This window comes from Cervus canadensis, chromosome 8 (genome assembly GCF_019320065.1).
Source record: "Cervus canadensis isolate Bull #8, Minnesota chromosome 8, ASM1932006v1, whole genome shotgun sequence".
NCBI classification, from domain to species: domain Eukaryota; kingdom Metazoa; phylum Chordata; class Mammalia; order Artiodactyla; family Cervidae; genus Cervus; species Cervus canadensis.
This window is the reverse complement of record NC_057393.1, coordinates 83,019,181-83,039,847: the sequence shown is the minus strand read 5'-3', so window position 1 is coordinate 83,039,847 and position 20,667 is coordinate 83,019,181. Positions and strand designations below refer to the sequence as shown.

Here is a 20,667-nt window from a genome sequence, read left to right as displayed (position 1 = left end):
TCTTGAATAAATTGATCACAGTTTGATTCCCAAGGCACCTCCTTCTCTTGAAAATGATAAATCAGTTTTAAGTGTTATCAATAATCTTTAGCATCTAGTGTATTTTACTATTTCATAACTGAGTAATAATCTGAAATTACTTATATAACCCTGAAATTAATTATATATGGCAAATTTTCAGAAAGTTGTATGTGTGTTAGTATTAGTACTTTATTTTTTAAAATTTTTAATCAAAATCCATTTATTCATATGGCAAGAATTGTTCCTTAGAGCACTGTGTTAAAAAAGAAAGAAAAGGAGGTCAAATGAAATGTCCAAACTAGTGGAGGCTTTTACAAGTGTGTTTGTTGTTGTGGTTGTTTTTGTCTGTACTGTTCTTAACTTCTCTTTAGCTGACAGGTAATTTAGCTTTAAAAAAAATGGTAAGGAACTTGCTATGGAAAGCATATGATATTTTGCAATATAGAGGTTGGATCTGAGGGGTAGTTTTTATCAGTAGCTCTATGATTGTCCTTCTTTTAGGTTGACTATGCCAATTTTAATATAACTTCTTCAGTTATTCACTTAGAAGACTTTAAAAATGTAAAGTTTCCATTTACAGGCAACGTTCTGCATTGGGAGAATGTCTGGCTGCTTTTGCTGGTGCCTTTCCTGTAGCATTTTTAGAAACTCACCTGGACAAGCACAATATTTACTCCATCTACAATACAAAGTCTTCGAGAGAGAGAGCAGGTAGCACAGAAGCATGTGTGGTACTTGATATTTGAAGCTAAAAATGAATGACATTTGTTGTATTTTACAACCATGATTTTTTAACGGGCTATTTTAATTTATCTCCAGTGCTATTTGTTCTTAAGTCGTATTATTTGAAATTTTTTGGAGTGTTTTATACTATCTCCATTGTTTTTCTGAAAGAAAATTAGTTTCTTTTAAATTAATGAACCACAGACAAGTTAACCCTCTTAACAATAAGACAGAATAATCAGCAGTATGGAAAAAATAGGTCACTCTAATTCAGTTTTCTCTTAAAGGTAGTCAGCACGTGTACAGTATTCTCATTTGTTATGATTATGGATTCATTGGAGAAGGAAATGGCAACCCACTCCAGTGTTCTTGCCTGGAGAATCCTGTGGACAGAGGAGGCTGGTGGGCTGCTGTCCATGGGGTCGTACAGAGTAGGACACAACTGAAGCGACTTAGCAGCAACAGCATGGATTCATACTTTGCATTTTTCTCAGTTCACTTGGTATATCCATCTTATTGGGACAGTTATATTCTATGTGTTTTTTTCTAATAGTATTGTCCTCTAAGTCTGATAAACTATATTATATATTAGTTGTTTTCCAAAAACTTTGCAATCAGTCAGTTCAGTCGCTCAGTCATGTCTGACTCTTTGCAACCCCATGGACTATAGCACTTCAGGCCTCTCTGTCCATCACCAGCTCCCAGAGCTGGCTCAAACTCATGTCCATTGAGTCACTGATACCATCCAACCATCTCATCCTGTGTCATCCCCGTATCCTCCTGCCTTCAATCTTCCCAGCATCAGGGTCTATTCCAACGAGTCAGTTCTTTGCATCAGGTGGCCAAAGTATTGGAGTTTCAGCCTCAGCATCAGTCCTTCCAATGAATATTCAGGATTGATTTCCTTTAGGATGGATTGGTTAGATCTCCTTCAGTCCAAGGAACTGTCAAGAGTCTTCTCCAATACCATGGTTCAAAAGCATCAATTCTTTGGCACTCAGCTTTCTTTATAGTCCAACTCTCACGTTCATACATGACTACTGGAAAAACCATAGCTTTGGAGGTCTGGAAAAGGTCTGGAAAAACCAGACCTTTGTTGGTGAAGTAATGTCTCTGCTTTTTAATATGGTGTCTAGGTTGGTCATAACTTTTCTTCCAAGGAGCAAGCGTCTTTTAATTTCATGGCTGCAGTCACCACCTGCAGTGATTTTGGAGCCCCAAAAAAGAAAATCTGTCACTATTCCCACTGTTTCCCCATCTATTTGCCAAGAAGTGATGGGACCAGATGCCATGATCTTAGTTTTCTCAATGTTGAGTTTTAAGCCAATTTTTTGACTCTCCTCTTTCACTTTCATGAAGAGGCTCTTTAGTTCTTCTTCACTTTCTGCCGTAAGGGTGGTGCCATCTGCATATCTGAGGTTACTGATACTTCTCCTGTCAGTCTTGATTCCAGCTTGTGCCTCATTCAGCCCAATATTTCTCATGATATACTTCTGCATATAAGATAAATAAGCAGGGTGGCAATATACAGCCTTGATGTACTCCTTTCCCTATTTTGAAGCAATCTGTTGTTCTACGTCCAGTTCTAACTGTTGCTTCCTGACCTGCATACAGATTTCTCAAGAGGCAGATCATGTGGTCTGGTATTCCCATCTTTCAGAATTTTCCACAGTTTGTTGTGATCCATACAGTCAAAGGCTTTGGCATAGTCAATAAAACAGAAGTAGATGTTGAGTTCCCCAAACTTGGACTAGAATATTTGCTGTTCACAAATGCATACGTCTCTGTTAATGAGAGCATTTTGTGTAATTCATGTTTGTATGGTAGTTACTGGTTACACTAATTTTATAGTGAACTTTTCAAGTAAGAATGCTTTTTAAAAGTTGAATATTTATCATTTACTTTACCTAGTTTATGATTCTAATTTCATATCACAGAGAGGAAGCTAAAGGAAAATATGTTGACTATAACTTAGCAATATTTTTCTAGATGGTTGCACAATATATTTGTAAACAGTAAAACACAGTTAAATTTTGATTATAGTATCTGTGTTAGCATGTCTTATTAAGTTGTCTTATTAAGGATTTTTGATCTTTTAATATTTTTGCAATGAATCAAGAATGAAGCAGATTATTATTTCATCACAGATCAGGAAATATACAGAGCCAATAATTTACCTGCTAATTTTTTATAATATACTTTTTTCATAACAAAGCAAAGGAATTGCATTTAATGATTCTCCTTCATTCACTTTTTACTCAAGTCATTCAACATATGATTGTTGGTAGGTGGAGGAGACATGATGCAAAGATGAATATGATTTGGTTCTTTTCCTCTGGGAGGTTCTAGCTGCATCAAGGGAGAGAAACTGATGAATATATGTGATAGAATTCACAATAAAGAACACTGGGGATGCAAAAAAGCAGTTTGAGCTAAGAGCACCTGGGAAGACTTAGCAAAGTTGGTACAATATTAGCCTTGAAATTAGGGACACTGAAATGCTAGTCCTTAGGGGAAACTTCAAGTACTTTGAGGTAGCGATAGCTTTCAGGGAAGAAAGAGAAAATATGAGGCAAGTGTTGGAAAACCAAGAAGAGGTGAGGTAGGCTTTCCAGGTCAGGTAAGGAGTGGGGACTGTACCAGTGCAATAGGGCCCTTTCACTCCTTTGAAAAGCAGAGTAACATGAGTAGATTTGCATTTTAGAAATCCATCATGATAGAAATAAGAGAGAGGAAGTAGTGTGTGTCATCAATTAGAAAATGACTGTGGTGATTCAGAAGAGATCTGATTGGATCAGGCCCCTTGGATGAAGTTTGTAGTGCAGAGGTTATGAGAAATCCTTGAGATAGAAGCGTCTTCTATAGGAGATGAAGGAGCCTTACAGCCTAGAATTTCTTCCAGGTTTCTAGCCTGGGAGACTCACCAGACAACATTGTCCTCACTGAGATACTACTAGTACAGTCTCAAAAGGTAGATTGGAGAGGAAAGGTCAAGTTTAAATTTAGACCCATTTGCAGTTTATTTGCTTTTTGACATATTCCTTATGAAGTGTGCATACACACACAAAGCTTTAGGAAATACGGCATTGAGAGTTAATTTGCCTGAACAGAATCTCATAGGAATGGCCAGAATTGCCTAGGCAAACATACAAGCTAAGAGAAGTGAGTTCAACACAAATCCCTAAAGAAAACCCACATATAAAAGTTCAGCAAGGTGAAAAGATTTCGTTAAAAAGAGGCTGACAAAATTTAGAAAAGAGTCAAGAAAGACTGAATGCATTGAAGTTAAGGAAAGGGGGATTTTTGAGGAAAAGGGAGTTTTGGTCAGTGATGTGAAATTTTACCTTATATAAGGATTTAAAAAAAAATTGTTTAGTGGTAGAAAGCAGAGCATTCACATCTGTGGCTAGGAGAGCACCTGGAAAGTGAACAGTCTGGGAGAGACCTAAGCATATGTATAGGCTGCTGGTGAGGAGACAATGGAGAAGGAGCTGAAAATGCAATCCTGAGCAAGGCATCTGCTGAAGTGTAGTCTTGACATCAGGTCACAGGTGGAGCAGTGAACCTCAGAACTCCTTCCTCTGAAAAGGGGAATAGAGGTGAATGTGAAACCAGATGCACAAATCCTGGCCACATGAGAGCAGGCAGTTGGAGGGAGAGACATCTGATACTCCTGTTTGCTCTGAAGTACAAGGGATGGTCATTTGCTGATCTTCAGCTGGTGGAGTCGGGACTTGGGGGCAGAGAAAGTTTGAAATAGCTACCATGAGAAGAGGGAGTGGGATCCAGCTGAAGACGTGCCAGGTCTGGCTGAGTTTTGAAGCTCAGCATGAAATGATTGCTCATGTCTGTTATTAACAGTAGCCATGTGGCTGGTAGGTGACTTTGACTGAACATGTGTCACTTGTATGTGTGTTTCTCTAGCTCTTAATTTGCCTACTAACGTGGAAGATGTTTGTCCAAATATACCATCTTTGGAGAAGCTCATGGAAGAAATTGTGGACTTGGCTGAGTCCGGTATTCGCTACACTCAGATGCCACACGTAATGGAAGTTATCCTGCCCATGCTTTGTAGCTACATGTCTCGTTGGTGGGAGCATGGACCTGAGAATAATCCGGGAAGGGCTGAGATGTGCTGTACGGCTCTGAACTCAGAGCACATGAACACACTTCTGGGCAATATCCTGAAAATCATATATAATAACTTGGGTATTGATGAGGGAGCCTGGATGAAGAGGTTAGCAGGTAAGACTGAGAAGGAATGTGCCATTTACATTTTGTTTTTGCAAAGGTTCGAAGTACAGAAGACTAGAATCTTCCTCTCTCAGTCTTGATTAATATTTGCTTCTGTACTCAAAAAATATTCTTGCTTATTTCTTTCATGCTGTTTGCTGTTCTTAAAAAGAAAAACAAAACTAGATTTAATCAGACATTGTGTAACTTTCCATATAGTTAGTACATTTAAGTGAGTAAACATTTTCTTAATTTGACCAATTGTGTGAAGATTAATCTTGCTAAGATTAATTATAACACAGCAATCAAAATTAATGATCTGTAGACAGAGACAAAAGTCAAACTGGATTTTCAACTCACCCACTTTTAGTAATCTGTCTTTGCAGGAGTCAGGGAGGATGGCACTATTTATATGGAGTAATTGGAAGCAATTTGAATGATCAGGCACTAGAGAATGGTTAAATAGGTTGTGTATATCCATATTCCAAAATATTATGCTTTCTTTAAATGTTAGGATTTCAATACTTTATGACTTAGAGAATATTCAGAATATCATGGAGGATTAAAAGAAGAGTTTTAAAAACTTGAGTTCGGAAGTATACATACGAAGTTGTTTATTGACAGAATTCTCGCCCAAGTGCACCAATGTCTTATTAGTTTGGATAGGGTGATTTTGGTTCATTTTTAACATTTCTCTTTTATACATTTCCCCAATGCATCTATGTTATACTTACAGGGAAAAAATTCATTTTAAAAAAGGCTTAAAAAACAAACTTATCGTTACCAAATGGGAAAGGTTGCCGGGGTTGGGGGGGAAGGGATAAATTAGGAGTTTGGGATTAATGTGTACACACTACTATATATAAAATAGACAGTCAATAAGTACCTACTATATAGCAGAGGGAACTCTACAGTATTCTGTAATAACCTATATGGGAAAGGAGTCTGAAAAAGACTGGATATATGTATATGTATAGATGAATCACTTTGCAGTACACCTGAAACTAATACAACATTGTAAATCAATTATACTCCAATATAAGATAAAAATTAAATTTAAAAAATGGCCTAATCAAGCTTACAACTGTTGTTAACAGCTTCAACTGTTACTAAATAAAAAGGCAGTATTGTATGTAATCTAACTCTTCCTTTGGAACAAAGATGAAGACAGTTAAAGTGTAATGGCATAGTGGTTATATAGTAGTAGGTATGTGATCTCATAGAATTATTCAGTATGTATCTCTTCTTTAAAAAAAAAAAGAGGGGGCCAGGGGACTTTTTCCATTTGGGGAATTTTCTTCTTTGTGGGAAAGTAATTGATTTCCAAAGTGAATGAATGTCTTTTTTTAAAATTCTCAATTAGCTACCAATTTCTTTTTGAAAGCAAGGAAGCACATCAAATTCAATTCAGTAATCATTTTTGAGCAGCAGCTATGTAATTAGGTTTGGGACTAGAAAAGGGGCTGAAGCATGGGCTGAATTCTGAAGGAAGCCATGTGCTGGAGGAGAGGGAGGCTTAATCATGCTACAATTGTAATGACCATCTAATCCTCATTTAATGAATGTTTATGCAGAATGGAATATTAATGTCTGTCTTCAAACAGTGTTTTCCCAGCCTATTATAAATAAAGTGAAACCTCAGCTCTTGAAAACTCATTTCTTGCCATTAATGGAGAAGCTCAAGAAAAAGGCAGCGATGGTGGTATCAGAAGAGGACCATCTGAAATCTGAGGCCAGGGGAGATATGTCTGAAGCTGAACTTCTCATCCTAGATGAGTTCACCACACTGGCCAGAGATCTCTATGCCTTCTATCCACTCCTGATTAGATTTGTGGACTATAACAGGTAGACCAGCAGTCCCGAACTTTTTTGGCACCAGGGACTAGTTTCATAGGAAATAATTTTTTGATGTACCTGGGGTTGGGTTGAGGGTGATAGTTTTGGGATGATTCAAGCACATTACATTTACTGTGTACTTTATTTCTATTATTATTGCATAGTGATATGTAATGAAATAATTATGCAACTCACCATGATGCAGAATCACTGGGAGCCTTGAGTTTGTGTTTCTGCAAATAAGGGGTACTTCCCTGGTGGCTCCATGGTGAAGAATCTGCCTGCTAATGCAGAAGACGTCGATTTGATCCATGAGTCGGGAAGATCCCTTAGAGAAGGAAATGGCAATTCACTGTAGTATTCTTGCCTGGGAAATCCCATGGACAGAGGAGCCTGGTGGGCTACAGTCCATGGGGTTGCAAAAGAGTCAGACACGACTTGGTGACTAAACAGCAACAGCCTAAAAGGAGTACACAACAGAGATCTCTCGCATGTGCAGTTTACAGTGGAGTTCTAATGCCACTGATGCTGTGACAGGAGGCAGAGCTCAGGCGATAGTGAGAGTGATGGGGAGCAGCTGTAAATACAGATGAATCTTTGCTCGCTTGCCTGCAGCTCACCTCCTTCTTTGCAGCCTGGTTCCTAACAGGCCATGGATTGGTAGCAGTCCATGGATTGGGGACCCTTGAGGTAGAATGCTCAAAAGTGATTTAATGTCTCTAATTCAGTCATAACATTACTGGGTTCATATGTCCCGGTGGAATTGCTTCATTCACTGCTAGCAATGAGATTTTGCCTGAGGATGACATTACCAGATGTTTGTAGATAAGTGAATTTCGGCAAGCAAAAATTACAATTGGAGATCCCCTTCTGGAGCAGTCCACCTCTCACATGTGAAAGCTAGCAGTTTGTCGGTTACAATGTTTACATTATTTTAAACATTACAACTGTACACTGATCCATTTATGAGCTCTGTGGGCAAGCGCGATTGCCCTCAGTTTACTTGGTTTCGAACTTAACTTTGGGAGGTGATTTTTTTTTTATTAACTTGAAGAAGTAACTGAGGTACCACTTTATTATATGATCCAGGGCAAAGTGGCTGAAAGAGCCTAACCAAGAAGCAGAAGATCTTTTCCGCATGGTTGCTGAGGTGTTTATCTACTGGTCAAAATCCCATGTAAGTAGGAAAATATTGACAGTGCTTATATGTTAAGGACTTTCAAAATTTAATCAATTTTCCAATTTCCTTAGTTAATACCAATCACAGTTTCTCAAGCTTGTCTCATATGTATCATTAAACTGGTGAGGAGAGAGACAAGGTTTCCCTGGGGAGTTTGAGGCAGTATAAGCCTTCTGTTGAGTTTTGTAAGTATTCTTCAGTCACAGAGATTTTTAATTGCCCTGAGTATTTATTATAAGCAGTAGGTTTTTAGATGAATGCCCAATGATACTTTTAAGAATAAGAAAAAATCTCAATATGTGCTTTTGAATTCCATGAATATATTTAAAACACAAATCTTTTCAGTTCAGTTCAGTTCAGTCGCTCAGTTGTGTCTGACTCTGCAACCCCATGGACTGCAGCACGCCAGGCTTCCCTGTCCATCACCAACTCCCAGAGCTAACTCAAACTCATGTCCATGGAGTCGGTGATACCATCCAACCATCTCATCCTCTGTTGTCCCCTTCTCCTCCTGCATTCAGTCTTTCCCAGCATCAGGGTCTTTTCCAGTAAGTCAGTTCTTTGCATCAGGTGGCCAAAGTATTGAAGTTTCAGTTTCAGCATCAGTCCTTCCAGTGAATATTCAGGACTGATTTCCTTTAGGATGGACTGGTTGTATCTCCTGGTAGTCCAAGGGACTCTCAAGAGTCTTCTCCAACTCCATAGTTCAAAAGCATTAATTCTTTGGCACTCAGGTTTTTTTATAGTCCAACTCACACATGACTAGTGGAAAAACCGTAGCTTGGACTAGATGGACCTTTGTTAGCAAAGTAATGTCTCTGATCTTTAATATGCTGTCTAGGTTGGTCACAGTTTTGTTTTGTTTTGTTTTTTCCCAAGGAACAAGCGTCTTTTAATTTCATGGCTGCAGTCACCACCTGCAGTGATTTTGGAGCCCCTCAAAATAAAGTCTCATTGTTTGTTTCCCCATATATATTCTAATCCAAATTTTTAAAGGTGAAACTATATAAGTATCCATAATATTAATAGTAAAATTAGAATGTTAATATGAGCTGGATGAAAATTGAGGCTTAGTCTATTCTCTGTCCTCAATAGAAATCTTTTATTACTTATCAATTATTAATATATGTAGATGCTTACTATGAAGCTGTTTTGTTCAGGTTTTGCTTCCTCAAAAAAGAAGGACATACAGCTATATTGTTAGCCTCTCTATTAAAACTCTATGGTTTCTGCTCTTATTCCATATTTGCTTTAACTACTACCACTGCTTAAACACTTGACTTTGCTGGTGTTTTTATGTTCCTAAATTTAAAGTGAATAAAATAATGTTAGGGTACATGAAAAAGTGCTTAAAATATCTGACAGAAAGTTGTGTTATAGTTGTGCTTGCCCTTAGTAATTCTGTGTTTATTCCAAAAGCAGTACATATGCTTTTCATCAAGTAGTTGGAGTTCGAGTATTCATTTTATCCACTGGTGACTGTGTGACTTGTTTACTTAAATTTCCTAAATCTTAGTTTTCCCATCTTTAAAGCACCCATATTTCTATCTTAGTTCCCAGAATTGTTGTTCCCAGCCAGGCACCCTCACTGGATATTCAACAACTATTTGTTTCCTTTCTTTATGTCTTATAAATTAAATTACTACTTATCTTGGTAGAAACTTTGGGGTCCTGTGTAATTTCTAATTATTTGAACTTCTTATCTCTGTGGTTTTAATTGAAACTTCCTTTGGAACTTATCAGAATTTCAAAAGGGAGGAGCAGAACTTCGTGGTGCAGAATGAAATCAACAATATGTCTTTCCTTATTATGGACACCAAGTCAAAGATGTCCAAGGTATGCTCTATAATCTGTTTTGTGTTCTAGGAAATGTTTGAATATAATGTTCATTTGTTGAATAGATTGATATTTTTTAGATCTTGAAGGTTTATACCTGGAATTTGATAGGTTTGATAATATTGTTTACTGACTAAACACACACCCACACAGGTTTAAGGATACCTAGGACTTGTAATCAGGTGTGGTAAGATATATAGACATGGAAATGACTATCAGGGAGGAAGAAGATTTTATTCACAGTCCCCTGGAAGCAGAAGGGTCAGTCATGAGGCAGAGGGAGGAAGGCGAGAATGTGAACAAGAACCTTTATTATGGTTTCTGTGGGAAGGAGCAGGCAAGGTAGGATAAGAAGGTTTAGAATTGGATGGTTTGAATAATTTCAGTGGGCTCTGGGATTTTGGGACTGTTCCTATTTGTCTGGTGCCTGGTCCTTGGTGATGACGGCAGGTGGACTGAGGTTCAGGTAAAGGAGGTGATTGGAGGACAAGGACTCTGGATTGACTGGTTTGTCTGTGAAAGATGTGCTTACAGGCAAGTAATTTTGTATCTCTAGGAATTGACTAGCTCTGGGAGGAGCAATCAAAGATCAGCAACGCCCACGATATCAAAGCATCAGAATAAATAAGGCATGCTTAATAGATGTACACATTCACAAAATTGCCAGTCAGTATGATGTACATATAATTAGTCAATGATATGTATTCATCAAGGGTAAATATATGTATGTATATACACCTCAAAATAATTAGCTGCATTGTTTAAGAAAGAACCACATGATAAATTCCAAATTTTCATACATGAAATGGAAATTTTTGTTTTCTCTATCACTCAAGTTGGGAACTGGCATGTGTGCATAGTTGCTCAGTCATTTCCAAGTCTGCAGAGGACCTTTCAAAACACTGAAAAACATATGCTTTTATTGTTTGCATTACCACTAAATAAGAAGATGAATATATTACATGGGATAGCACACAAGGTATGCTAGTGAATGGTCAAAGGTGCAAAATAGTATGACACTCTAGCCAAGGAAGTCAGTCTCTACCAACTCAACAAGTTACTGAAGAGTGATGCCTTGGGAGAAGAGAGATGATACCCCACAGAATCCCAAGAGTTCATCTGATTTGTTCTGTTAATGATCACTGGGAAAATAAAACAGCATCACCCAATACTCTAGTCTTATTTAGAGTTGTAATTACATGTATTTGACACGACTAGACATGAACTTGAATCTAATGCTAGCTGAAGCTTGACATCTCTAGTTGTCTGACTGCTAGGGATTATCATTTTGTGTGTCTATGTTATTGAAACTCTCATAAAATATGACAAATTTTCTTTTCTCTGGGAAGACAATAAGCCTGAAGAGTAAGGAGTTGCTCCTTTGGAAGATGGTATACTAAGAGTATACATTTCACAGGGGTATTTTGAATTGAAAACTGTTAGTGAATCACTTTGTTTTGTCATTATGTTGTCAGTTTAGACCAGTGTTAACAGAGGCATTAGAGAGAGGCCATAAGAGGCCAGGGATTCTTCAATATTGGCAAATCAGTCAATGTGATACACCACATTAACAAAGTGAAACATAAAAACCACATGATTATCTCAATAGATACATTGAAATCCTTTGATAAAATTCAACATCCATTTATGATAAAAAAAAAAACCCGTTTAGAAAGCAGGCATAGAAGAAACATACCTCAACATAATAAGAGCCATATATGATAAACCCACAGCAAACATTATCCTCAGTGATGAAAAATTGAAAGCATTTCCCCTAAAGTCAGGAACAAGACAATGATACTCACTCTCACCATTACTATTCAACATAGTTTTGGAAATTTTAGCCACAGCAATCAGAGAAGAAAAAGAAATAAAAGGAACCCAGATTGGAAAAGAAGAAGTAAAACTCTCCCTGTTTACAGATGACATGATCCTCTACATAGAAAACCCTAAAGACTCCAGCAGAAGATTTGAACTGTGGTGTTGGAGAAGACTCTTGAGAGTCCCTTGGACTTCAGGGAGATCCAACCAGTCCATCCTAAAGGAGATCAGTCCTGGGTGTTCATTGGAAGGACTGATGTTGAAGTTGAAACTCCAGTACTTTGGCCACCTGATGCGAAGAGCTGACTCATTTGAAAAGACCCTGATGCTGGGAAAGATTGAGGGCAGGAGAAGGGGATGACAGAGGATGAGATGGTTGGATGGCATCACTGACTCAATGGACATGGATTTGGGTAGACTCCGGGAGTTGGTGATGGACAGGGAGGCCTGGCGTGCTGTGGTTCATGGGGTCTCAAAGAATCGGACACAACTGAACAACTGAACTGAACTGAATCAATGAATATAGCAAAGTTGCAGGATATAAAATTAACATACAGAAATCCCTTGCATTCTTATACACTAACAGTGAGAAAACAGAAAGAGAAATTAAGGAAACAATTCCATTAAATGAAAAGAATAAAATACTTAAGAATAAATCTACCTAAAGAAACAAAAGACCTATATATAGAAAACTATAAAACACTGATGAAAGAAATCAAAGAGGACACAAATAGATGGAGAAATATACCATGTTCATGGATCAGAAGAATCAATATAGTGAAAATGAGTATACTACCCAAAGCAATCTATAGATTCAATGCAATCCCTATCAAGCTACCAACAGTAGTTCTCAGAGAACTAGAACAAATAATTTTACAATTTGTATGGAAATACAAAAAAACGTCGAATAGCCAAAGCAATCTTGAGAAAGAAGAATGGAACCAGAGGAATCAACTTGCCTGACTTCAGGCTATAGTACAAAGCCACAGTCATCAAGACAGTGTGGTACTGGCACAATGACAGAAACATAGATCAAAGGAACAAAATAGAAAGCCCAGAGATAAATCCATGCACCTATGGACACCTTATCTTTGACAAAGGAGGCAAGAATATACAATGGAGAAGAAACAATCTCTTTAACAAGTGGTGCTGGGAAAACTGATCAACCGCTTGTAAAAGAATGAAACTAATACACTTTCTAACACCATACACAAAAATAAACCCAAAATGGATTAAAGATCTAAATGTAAGGCCAGAAACTATAAAACTCCTAGAGGAAAACATAGGCAAAACACTCTCTGACGTAAATCATAGCAGGATCCTTTATGACCCACCTCCCAGAGTAATGGGAATAAAAGCAAAAATAAACAAATGGGACCTAATTAAACTTAAAAGCTTTTGCACAACAAAGAAAACTATAAGCAAGGTGAAAAGACAACCTTCAGAATGGGATAAAATAATAGCAAATGAAGCAACTGACAAAAGAATTAATCTCAAAAATATACAAGCAACTCCTACAGCTCAATTCCAGAAAAATAAGCGACCTAGTCAAAAGATGGGCCTAAGAACTAAACAGACATTTCTCCAAAGAAGACATACAGATGGCTAACAAACACATGAAAAGATGCTCAATATCATTCATTATCAGAGAAATGCAAATCAAAACCACAATGAGGTACCAGCTCATGCTGGTCAGAATGGCTGCTATCAAAATGTCTACAAACTATAAATGCTGGAGAGGGTGCGGAAAAAAAGGAACCCTCTAACTCTGTTGGTGGGAATGTAAAACTAGTACAGCCACTATGGAAAACAGAGTGGAGATTCCTTAAAAAACTGGAAATGGAACTGCCATATGACCCAGCAATCCCACTGCTGGGCATACACACAGAGGAAACCAGAATTGAAAGAGACACATGTACCCCAATGTTCATCACACCACTGTTTACAATAGTCAGGACATGGAAGCAACCTAGATGTCCATCAGCAGATGAATGGATAAGAACGCTCTGGTTCATATACACAATGGAATATTACTCAGCCGTTAAAAAGAATATGCATTTGAATCAGTTCTAATGAGGTGGATGAAACTGGAGCCTATTATACAGAGTGAAGTAAGTGAGAAAGAAAAAACACCAATACAATATATTGATCCATATATATGGAATTTAGAAAGATGGTAACAATGACCCTGTATGTGAGACAGCAAAAGAGACACAGATGTATAGAACAGATTTTTGGACTCTGTGGGAGAAGGTGAGGGTGGGATGATTTGAGAGAATAGCATTGAAACATGTATATTATCATATGTGAAATAGATCACCAGGAACTCCTTATGAACAGAGATTGAGACCAAATACAAACACCAACCAAGAGACAAATTGTCACATATCAAGTCTTGAGCTAGTCCCTCAAGCAGGGATAATCACTATGTGTATGGAGTACCATTTCTAAAATTAGAAGAGGATTGTAAGTTGGCCAGCAGACCAATATGGAATAAGGTAATCTGGAATAGGGAAGCTCAGTTTGACCTAAAGCAAAATATCTGTAGCCTAGAGAGAGGCTAGTGTATAGATAGTTGGCCATAATACTTGGGTAGTTCTAGTTTTCTTATATTTTGAGGAACCTGCATGCAGTTCCACAGTGGTTGAACCAATTTGCATTCCCACTAATAGTGCACAAGGGTTCCCTTTCTTCCACTTTGTCGCCAAAACTTGTATCTTTTGTCTTTTTGATGTATAGTCTCACTTTTATACTTCATATATCTAAAAATGTTTAAATCATCTATGATTTTGGTTGTTTCTACTTTGGGAGAGTTGTAGGCCTTTTCATTGGGAGAAAACTAGAAAATTCTTCCCTTTTTCTTGGTCCTCTATTAAATTTTAGATCATTTTAGGTGAAATTGTTGGAGCTATATTTGTGGTGTGTGTGAAAGAAAGATGGAAATACACACACAGAGATTTATTTAAGATAGAATTTGTCCTACTTTCCTCCTTAACTATGCTGTTGGCAGAAATAATAAACAATCTAATAATAGGAATAAACAGGAATTTTATCAGAACCAAACAGAACTGTAACCTGGGAGACACAGATTCAAGAAGCACTTGTCAGAGTTGTGTTCTGCCATACTGCAAAATGCAGGAGACTAACAAAGGCAAACACCAGAAAATGACTTAAGTTGTTTGTCAAGAATTATGATTGGAGCTGGCAAGAAGTAAGTGTGCTTGTTAAGTAAGGATTGATTGGGATCTGAAATAGTTGCATAGTTACCAGAGGAGGTCTTGAGACTATAAGGTTATAGCTGGAAGCTGCTAGCAGATCTTGTTTTGAGGGTGGCTGGTGGTGTCCTTGAGTCTGGTACAGTTCAGAAAATTCAGGTTCTCAGCAATGCAGGATCGAGTCTCCAATCACATTCACAGTGGCCGCTGAGCTCCATTTTGAATGCCTGAATGATTGTTACTCTATTTTAATTTTTTAAATGTATTATTTTCTTTAATGGTTAAAGCAGATGTGCAATGAGTGTTTGACGGGCCACAAAACAAGCTGTTCTGGTTAACGTAAAATTTCAGTTAAATTATGTATAACTTAAGAATGACTTCCCCAGATATCAATATCTGAAATTTTCTTCCATCAGTGCCTACATATTGACCACGTTATTGTGTATTCATGTCTGATTCAAATGTTAGGTAATGGATTGAAAATAAAATATGTGCATTCAGTAACTATAGCAGTTCGGGTTCAAATTATTGAGCAGCTCCTATGAGTCAGGCACAGTGCTTAGTTCTGTATACAGAAAGGAACAAAATAGGTTTGACTACTTCCCTAATGGAGCTCCAAAGTCTGGGGAGGAAATGCACTGAACAAGCAAAACCAACACATACAGATGTCCATGAGGATATTTGGTTTTGTGTATATTTAATTTCTTCATACCAACAGTGGACTGTTATCATCTGTAAATGTTCAAAGATATATTAACTATTCTTTTTGGTTTATAGATTTCCTGTGGTATAGAAAACAAGATTACATAATATTTTAAGCATAAGTAGAATTAATTTTTCTAATATTTCTCAAAATTGAACAATGTAGAGTTGCCTTTAGTGTTGATTTAAATTATTTTTATTATAATGTCACCTAAATATTTATAAATATCAAACCAAGTTTAAGTTCCATTTACTTATGCAGCCATAAAGCTAAAAGAGCTTTAAAAGTTAAAAATCAAAGAAAATTTCAACACTAATAAAATGTAGGTTTTAATGTATTAATATTTAGTAATATTGTTTTTCTAAGACCAAATTACCAGTGTTGGATAGAAATATGTTTGCATAATTTGTTTAATTTTTAGGATGGTGGTTCCTCATATGGGTTGATTATTTTAATCACTGTGGCTATGTTTCCTTTTAGCAAAGAGCTCATTCAAAACCACTAATTCATTATTTTTATAGATTAATGAATTTAAGAGTACAAATAATTATTCATTGTACTTTTTTATGAAACTTAGTGAGAATAATCTCTTACAAATTGGTACAGATAAAAGTGGGATCTGTGCAATAAGTGGTCTTCCCAAGTGGTATTAGTGATAAAGAATCTGCCTGCCAATGCAAAAGACATAAGAGACATGGGTTTGATCCCTGGACCAGAAAGATCCCTAGAGTAGGAAATGGCAACCCACTCTAGTATTCTTGCCTAGAGAATCCCCATGGACAGAGGAGCCTGGTGGGTTATAGTCTATAGGGTCGCAAAGAGTTGGACACGACTGAAGCTATAAGTACATATCTTTGGAAAGTGAATATGATTCTTACTACTATGGTTCAGATTTAATAGATTATATATATATATATCAATATATGCTATATATGTAATGACATGATACATGATATAATATATGTGATATTATTAACATATCAGCTACTGTCACTACATGATTTAAGTTGTTTCACAACTTTTGCTATGCAAAAAACTTCTTTCAGTATCATGTTGTGATATATTTTGCCTTCTTTGGGGGAGACAAATCATTTGTATATTAAATTATTTTCTGTTTTTTTCTCAGCTCAAAACTGTTGCACTATATCATTATCATAAAAGTATCTTTAATGTTTGATTTTTTGCTACAAAGAAATTTAGCATATACGAACAAAGGTATATGGGACAGTTGTTTTAATTTTAGTCTTCGAATGTACCCTCTAAATAGAAAAAAGGATCCTCACTACCCAGTGAAAAGTAGACTCCATAATTTGAGGTAACCCTGGCACAAGCATGGTTTCAACAGAATTACAAGGGAACTCTGAAGTATCATGGCTGTGCTCAGTTGTAAGCAAGTCACCCAGAGATAATCCTAATTATTTAAGTAACACTGATTAGTATATTATTAATATGTCTCTTTCTGTTAGATGGGGATTAAGGCCTTAGAGAGACAAGTGTTCAGTCTATGTAAAACGCAAATAAGTGTTTGAGAGTTTTATATATGCTGTGTGTGTGTGTGCGACAAAGCAAGCATTTGTCAAAGCAAAAACCATTTATTCTTACATTTTTTTCCTCTTAAGCATTGATAATTATATAACATACAGTATCTGAAAGTACCATGAATTTTTCATACATCTATATGCCTCTCTAAAATTACAATGTGCAGTTTCCTTCTGAAATAATATAGAAGAAATTCCCTGTTGGTCCAGTGGTTAGGACTCCACGCTTCCACTGGCGGGGGCTTAGGTTGAATCTCTGGCCGGGGAACTAATATTCTTCAAGTCACATGGTGTGGCCAGACTAAAAACAAAAACAAACCAACAAAATAATAACCCTTTTTTGTTCTTTAAAAAACAATTATATAGAAATGCCTACTGGGGAATTATAGTGACTTGAGAATCTGAGAGTAGGACTTAAAATCAGCAAGAGATGCTGAAAAGGAAAGAGAAGAGGTATCCTCAGTAGGATTTTCAAAAACAGGGACCAGCAGAAAATGAGGAAGATGAAAACCATAGTCAGTTAGAAAAGGCTCATGAATCCTGAGACAAGAAATTGTTGCAGATTCCAATGTTTGTCTTTGTTCCATAGGCAGCTGTTTCTGATCAGGAAAGGAAGAAAATGAAGCGCAAAGGGGACCGATATTCCATGCAGACCTCTCTTATTGTGGCCGCTCTGAAGCGGTTACTACCCATTGGGTTGAACATCTGTGCCCCTGGGGACCAGGAGCTCATTGCTCTGGCCAAAAATCGCTTTAGTCTGGTAAGGCTTCTGTTCCTCCCATTGGGAAAGATCATTTGACTTCCAGCACCTCAAGTGTTTGGATTCCTTTGTCTCACTCTTCTGTGTCAATGTTTCTTTTCATTGAAGGCTTTATTAACCAGTTTTTCTATATAGTCCCTAGGACTCAGATACAGAGATGGCCTAATATTTTTTTGGAGGCTGTTTTTATTTCTAAATTATGTTAATAACCTCAAGGGTATATTCACACACCAAATGGAAAGATGGCAGCAAGTCACTAGTAGTGGGGGAAGAAATGGATTTCATATAAACTCCTATATCAAATTTGTGATGAGAGGTATCTGCAGATTTATGATGGGTATTTTTTCATAAATGCATAATGTGTTAGGTTAGATGCATAATGTGTTATGCTGATTGTGGGTGGATACAATGTTGACTTTTAAATCAGTTTTTCTCCTTTGTGAGCATCAAGATTGAAGTTCTCAAGATTTCTTGATGGCCTTCAATTTTCCTCTATGGCTACACATAGAGAATGCAGTTTTTTGAAAATAGGCATGCTGTGTTATATACATGTAAAATAAAAGGTATATTCTCCCTCCCACACTGAGGAGCCTCTCTGTATCTCCACAGTTTGAGACCCTCCTGTGAGCAAGTTGAGGGGAGGTTGTGGCCATGGGGGCTGCAAGGATGCAGGCCTATTGGCTGTTGTTTAATATTTGCTTCTCAGGCTTTGCTCCTCATGATTACTGGATATTTGTAGATGTTATTGGCTAAAATGACTTCATGGAGATTTTAGAGACCTAAGATTTTAGAGACCTTACTGGAGACCGCCCTATGTTGGAACCTAAGGGAATATGCCTCTGTTCTACTTCTTGTGACCTGGAAATTCAGTTGCATTAAATCTAGTGAACTTTCAGTGAAGTTCAGTTAGGCGGTTGTCTTGTTTCAAGTCCCAGCAGTATCAAAGAATTACCTGAGCAATAATCCCCCAGATTTATGGCATGTATTAAATCCTATAAAGATGTTTGTTCAGACATAGACTATTTCAAAAGAAGTTGGAGTTACTTCTATTGACTTGTGACCATGGATGCATTATAAGACTTCTTTTAGGTAACATTTATTTCTTGACAGAAAGACACTGAGGATGAAGTTCGAGATATAATCCGCAGTAATGTTCACTTACAAGGCAAGGTAAGCCCAATATTATTCAAAAGGACACTTAGCACCTTTAAACTATATAGTTAATCTCTCTTTAGAAGAAATACTCCAAAAAATGTTACTTTAACAAGTAAAATAGTGAAAATATATCATCTTAATCATTCATTATTCTGCTTGCAAATCCTTTTGAATTAATGTCTCTCAAAATAACAAAAGACGTATTTCTAAAGTAGATCACCAGAGACTGTCAAACTTTGTAAAAAAAAAAAAAAAAAAAGGATGGCGCCAGTTGAAATAAAAGTTGGGAATTTCCTTCATACAGCTGAATTTGAGGACTTTTGTGACACAGAGACTGTTGTCTATGAAAATTTGATGTTTTACACCTAGTTCTCAGAAATTAAATATTTATTTAAGAGTCATTAGCACATAGGAGATAGTAAGAATTACTGTAATAGGAAAGCCAGTGTACATTTAGAAGAGAAACATGAATGGAAATCATTATAACATGTAGTTTTTAACTGTGGGTAAAATGTTTGCTCTAAGTAGTTTTTGTAGTCAAAGTATTTACCATTATTTGGAAATGCTTTCATAGTAGTGGATTAACTATTCATTTGTTTACTGGACCAGTTATTTAATATGAGAAGTCTTGCAGTTTGTTATTTTGACTCAACTATTTGCTTCTATTCAGATGTCCCTTCTGAGGATTTTTTAAATTATGAAAATGTCCAAATGTCAAAAAGTATTGATTATAGTATAATGTATCCCTTTCTGGGTATTAAAATGTTTCTTTCCAAATATCCAAGCCATATTCATTTTTTTAACACTTCAGAATATAATGTGATAAAGGTGTGACGTGCTTTTGCAATATTTGCAATGCACAGAAATTATTTACGGCAGATTTCATGTGCACTTGTTTATGAACTCTGTCATTCATTTAATTTTAATTTTAACAGAGTAGGAATTTAATTCCCATACAAGCTTGATGTCTTTGCAGATAAAAGCAAAAAGATTTTGAACATTATTCAAAATATTTATAAAGCCTCCAGCTGAACTTCAAGTTTATACATGAATGTTTGAGGAGATCATGTGTCACTGAAAGGATCTCAAGATTTCTAGGGAATTTGGGCTCATGCTTTGAGAACCATAGTCCCAAATAGAGACAGGAAGTATTTAGTACCTCTTAAGTAGGTGTTTATACCACTCTCAGGAAACAGCAAATAAAAAGTTATGTCTTGGATAAGCAGGAGGAAATCCTTCCATTATATTCTAGAGGTTACTTATAGGAATACTTTGGACAATGTATGTTGTATATTGTGGTATCAGCAAGAAAGAGAAGAGCTGAGAAGGATGAACATGTATAATCAGTATTTCATCTCCCAATGAATAAAATCTGAAAGTAATGACATAATGAATACTTATTCTTTGTGACATTTCATTATAGAATTTTTATACTAAGGGTTGGGCCCTCATATATATGGATTTACAAACAATGAGTTCTTTTGTTCTCAGCTCCTTCTTGAACACATTGTCTTAAAATTGTAGGACTGGTAATCCTGGGGACAAGAGGGGGTAATTTTATATTTAAGAATAAAATCTGTAAGTCCAGTAGTCCTAAGATGAAAAAAAGTATATGAAGAAAAAGCATTTTGTTTTATCAAAGGACA

At 36.6% G+C, this 20,667-nt stretch overlaps 1 protein-coding gene across 1 annotated transcript in view; it reads left to right on the top strand.

Moving 5' to 3' along the window:
• Positions 1–20,667, top strand: part of RYR2 (ryanodine receptor 2) — a 595,071-nt gene that overhangs the window by 442,697 nt on the left and 131,707 nt on the right. Inside the window, exons 67-73 of the mRNA XM_043477303.1 lie at positions 602–732; positions 4,669–4,989; positions 6,582–6,822; positions 7,903–7,990; positions 9,737–9,829; positions 17,696–17,866; positions 18,977–19,036. Of these exons, the coding sequence (XP_043333238.1) occupies positions 602–732; positions 4,669–4,989; positions 6,582–6,822; positions 7,903–7,990; positions 9,737–9,829; positions 17,696–17,866; positions 18,977–19,036 (1,105 nt within the window). The remainder of the gene's footprint in view (positions 1–601; positions 733–4,668; positions 4,990–6,581; positions 6,823–7,902; positions 7,991–9,736; positions 9,830–17,695; positions 17,867–18,976; positions 19,037–20,667) is intronic.